The sequence below is a fragment of the Hyla sarda genome, chromosome 7 (genome assembly GCF_029499605.1).
Source record: "Hyla sarda isolate aHylSar1 chromosome 7, aHylSar1.hap1, whole genome shotgun sequence".
NCBI lineage: Eukaryota > Metazoa > Chordata > Amphibia > Anura > Hylidae > Hyla > Hyla sarda.
The window spans coordinates 42,091,786-42,096,067 of NC_079195.1; the positions used below are offsets into that span (position 1 = coordinate 42,091,786).

At 45.0% G+C, this 4,282-nt stretch overlaps 1 protein-coding gene across 1 annotated transcript; it reads left to right on the plus strand.

The window, feature by feature from the left end:
* Positions 1 to 566: 566 nt before the first annotated feature.
* Positions 567 to 3,632, plus strand: LOC130281950 (protein spinster homolog 1-like). Its single transcript, XM_056529745.1, has 2 exons — positions 567 to 641; positions 2,050 to 3,632. Exon 2 carries the CDS (start codon positions 2,075 to 2,077, stop codon positions 3,587 to 3,589), a length of 1,515 nt encoding a protein of 504 aa, XP_056385720.1. The 5' UTR covers positions 567 to 641; positions 2,050 to 2,074; the 3' UTR covers positions 3,590 to 3,632.
* Positions 3,633 to 4,282: the final 650 nt, after the last annotated feature.

The window sequence follows — 4,282 nt, forward strand, 5'->3', positions numbered from 1 at the left end:
AAAATGAAAACTATTTATTCATCCCAAATGTGCAAAGAGCGACGTTTCAATGATAATCATGGTGTGAGACCATCAAAACGTCGCTCTTTGCACATTTGGGATGAATAAATAGTTTTCATTTTTTCACCATACCTTGAGTGCCACAGCATTTTCCTTGGAACTATATATATATACACAAACCAAAAAAATGTTGCAGTCTCTTGTAATACCTTTTTTATTGGACTAACAGAATTTTGTAGAGACAAGCTTTCAGGATTCCTCCCTTTATCAAGTCCAATAGTCAAGGACTAATGATCAACGGACTTGATAAATTGTCAGGGAGGAATCCCGAAAGCTTGTCTCTACAACATTCTGCTTGTCAAAAAAAAAAGGTATTACAATCTGCATCACTGGACTAATACGGCTACTCACATTTACTATACAGATATACACATACCTGAAGATGGTTTAGAACCCTGTGATGTCACACATGCTTGTGATGATGTCACCGTAAGCTGAACAAAGAGGTGCGCACCGGCCACAGTCTCTTCAGTGTGTTTTGCATTCACAACCTGTGGTGCAAAGTGTTTCTTAGAGAGTTTCTATTTGCGATAGAGAATTCAAGATTTTGACTGTTCCTTGTCTGAAGAGAGAACCACAAGGTAAGTCTCAGCCTCTTCTATTCATATATACACAGGGCATTTTGTTTGTCAGGTTTTTTTTTTGTTGTTTTTTTTTTTTTTTTTTAAGCAAAAAAACAAGCAATGAATTTCCAAAAGAAATAACAAAAGTTATATTCCTCATAGCATTGTGACAATACTTGGCTTAGGCATTAAACATAATAAAACGCACAGATAGTATCATGACCAGAGCTTTTTCTTGCAAAAGTGATAAAATGCAATTATGCAAAAAAAAAACAAGAAAAAGAGTCCTAATTCATGAAGTTCTAAAAGATATAAGTATATAAGAAAGATTTGGTGGTGTAGTAAAAGAATGACAGAAAGATTAGGGCAGAAATATAATAGTATATAATAGTATTCTGTGTACTAACACTAGAAATACTCCGGGTACTCCGAAAGGGAAAATGTTTTCATATCAACTATTGGCAAAAAGTCATATAGGGTACGGATAGATCCCAATGAGGTGGGGCAGGTTCATTAATAGTAAATGTATATAGCAGGATAGCCCAATTGTATCTACAGTATGAAGTTCACATAACCCAGTGACCATACAGCCAAGCCCTTATAATCTGCCATTACTAGGACAGATTCAGGGTTGTCAGATATTACTAGGACCGGACAGGTTTAGGGTTATCAGATATTACTAGGACCGGACAGGTTCAGGGTTATCAGATATTACTAGGACCGGACAGGTTCAGGGTTATCAGATATTACTAGGACCGGACAGGTTCAGGGTTATCAGATATTACTAGGACCGGACAGGTTCAGGGTTATCAGATATTACTAGGACTGGACAGGTTCAGGGTTATCAGATATTACTAGGACCGGACAGGTTCAGGGTTATCAAATATTACTAGGACCGGACAGGTTCAGGGTTATCAGATATTACTAGGACCGGACAGGTTCAGGGTTATCAGATATTACTAGGACTGGACAGGTTCAGGGTTATCAGATATTACTAGGACCGTACAGGTTCAGGGTTATCAGATATTAAGGGACCGGACAGGTTCAGGGTTATCAGATATTACTAGGACCGGACAGGTTCAGGGTTATCAGATATTACTAGGACCGGACAGGTTCAGGGTTATCAGATATTACTAGGACCGGACAGGTTCAGGGTTATCAGATATTACTAGGACCGGACAGGTTCAGGGTTATCAGATATTACTAGGACCGGACAGGTTTTATGGTTATCAGACATTGGTGACCTCAGGGAAGACGTCTCCATATAAAACACTTATAGAGAAGCGTCTTCTTCTGAGGCTGCGATGGTCTTAGTGTTATCTTGTGGTTCTGTGCTGGACATTTCTGCTCTGTATGAAGGATCTATTGTATATGACAGGAATGATGACATGTTGTCTAATGTCTTCACTTATCTCTCTCTCTCTAGTGTTTTCAGGCTCTGACCTGTGACCATGGCCTCTCCACAAGACCCATTGCTGAAGGAGGAGGAAGAAGCAATGGAGGACCATAGTGATATGGATGTAGAAAAGGGCGATATCCCTGAGAGGCAGAACCTGCCATCTCTAAGCGCGATGTCCACCGCACGTTCCATCATCACGGTAGTGATCCTCGCCTTTGTTAATTTGCTCATCTATGCAAATCGCTCCAGCGTGGCGGGGGTGCTGCCTTATATACAGAAAGCATATGACACCAATGCTAGTCTGTCCGGCTTATTGAATACATTGTTCATTGGAAGCTACGTGCTGGTCGCACCAATTGCCGGATATTTGGGCGACCACTGTAATAAGAAATATACTGTTTGCGCAGGAGTCATCGTTTGGCTGAGCATGACACTTACCCTGTCATTCATCCCTGACGGGTATTTCCTGCTGTTCCTGCTGACGAGTGGGCTGGTTGGAGCCGGAGAGGCGACTTTCTGCACCATCGCCCCCTCCATCATTGCAGACCTTTTTACAAGTGACCAGCGGACCCGCATGCTGAACGTGTTTTACTCCGTCATACCTGTAGGCTGCGGACTAGGATACATCATCGGGCCCAAAGTGACTGATGCAGCAAGGGGCGATTGGCACTGGGCGTTTCGGGTCACCCCTGGCCTGGGCCTCATAGCTGTGGCTTTCATGATTTTGGTCACAAAGGAGCTTCCAAGAACGACTACAAACGGGAAGAAGAACAACAAATCCCAGAAGTTTGCCAAATGGGCGACAGATCTGAAAAAACTATTTAAAAATCGAAGCTTCATGTTAACAACCATGGGATCGACGGCTGTATCCTTCATAGTGGGAGCCATAGGTGTATGGGGTCCGTCATACCTGACCCACGCACGAACACTCCTACAAGAGAAGGACCCCTGCCGCACTGAACCGTGTGACTATCACGACATCCTAATATTTGGTGTGGTTACAGTCGTCTCCGGCATTCTGGGAGTTGTAGCAGGGTCGGAGATAAGTAAAAGATATCGCAAATCCAACCCACGGGCCGACCCGCTTGTGTGTGGCTGCGCGATGATGCTCTCTGCCCCTTTTCTTCTGTTGGCATTGACTTTCGGCAACATCAGCCTCGTTGCCACCAACATCTTCATCTTCATCGGAGAGACGCTTCTGTCAGTAAATTTCACCCTCATATCTGACATTATACTAAAAGTAGTAACTCCGTGGAGGAGATCTTCAGCCCTGGCCCTGCAGATGACAATCTATCACCTCCTAGGTGACGCCGGCAGCCCGTACCTCATCGGCCTGATATCTGACACCTACGAACGAGGATATGCCAAATCCCCTCTTCTGAAATACCGCAGCCTGGAGTATGCCCTCATGACCTCCACCATAATGGCAGTCATCGGAGGGGCCTTCTTCATGGCCACGGCCCTATTTATAGAGAGGGACGAAAAAGAAGCAGAGATGGAATCAGAACCTCCGTCATCCTCCTCCTCCTCACTGCTTCCTGCCGATGAGGACCGCGCTTCAGACTGAAGAAAAGTCATTGCTTACCTTTATCTCGTTTACTTCATAAAAAAAAGATTAAGAAAAAAATTGCACATTTGTTCTATGTTCCACTTTACCCCTTAACCCCTTAAGGACGCAGGACGTAAATGTACGTCCTGGTGCAAGGGTACTTAACGCACCAGGACGTACATTTACGTCCTAAGCATAACCGCGGGCATCGGAGCGATGCCCGTGTCATGCGCGGCTGTTCCCGGCTGCTGATCGCAGCCAGGGACCCGCCGGCAATGGCCGACGCCCGCGATCTCGCGGGCGTCCGCCATTAACCCCTCAGGTGCCGAGATCAATACAGATCCCGGCATCTGCGGCAGTGCGCGATTTGAATGAATGATCGGATCGCCCGCAGCGCTGCTGCGGGGATCCGATCATTCATAACGCCGCACGGAGGTCCCCTCTCCTGCTTCCGTCCGGCTCCCGGCGTCTCCTGCTCTGGTCTGTGATCGAGCAGACCAGAGCAGAAGATGACCGAAAACACTGATCTGTTCTATGTCCTATACATAGAACAGATCAGTATTAGCAATCATGGTATTGCTATGAATAGTCCCCTATTTTTACCCCCAAAAAGCGTAAAAAAATTTTTTATAGACATATTTGGTATCGCCGAGTGCGTAAATGTCCGAACTATTAAAATAAAATGTTAATGATCCCGTACGATTAACGGCG

What these genes read in the sequence shown, in the direction of transcription:
- LOC130281950 (XM_056529745.1), top strand. Translation starts at nt 2,075, where the DNA reads ATGGCCTCTCCACAAGACCCATTGCTGAAGGAGGAGGAAGAAGCAATG.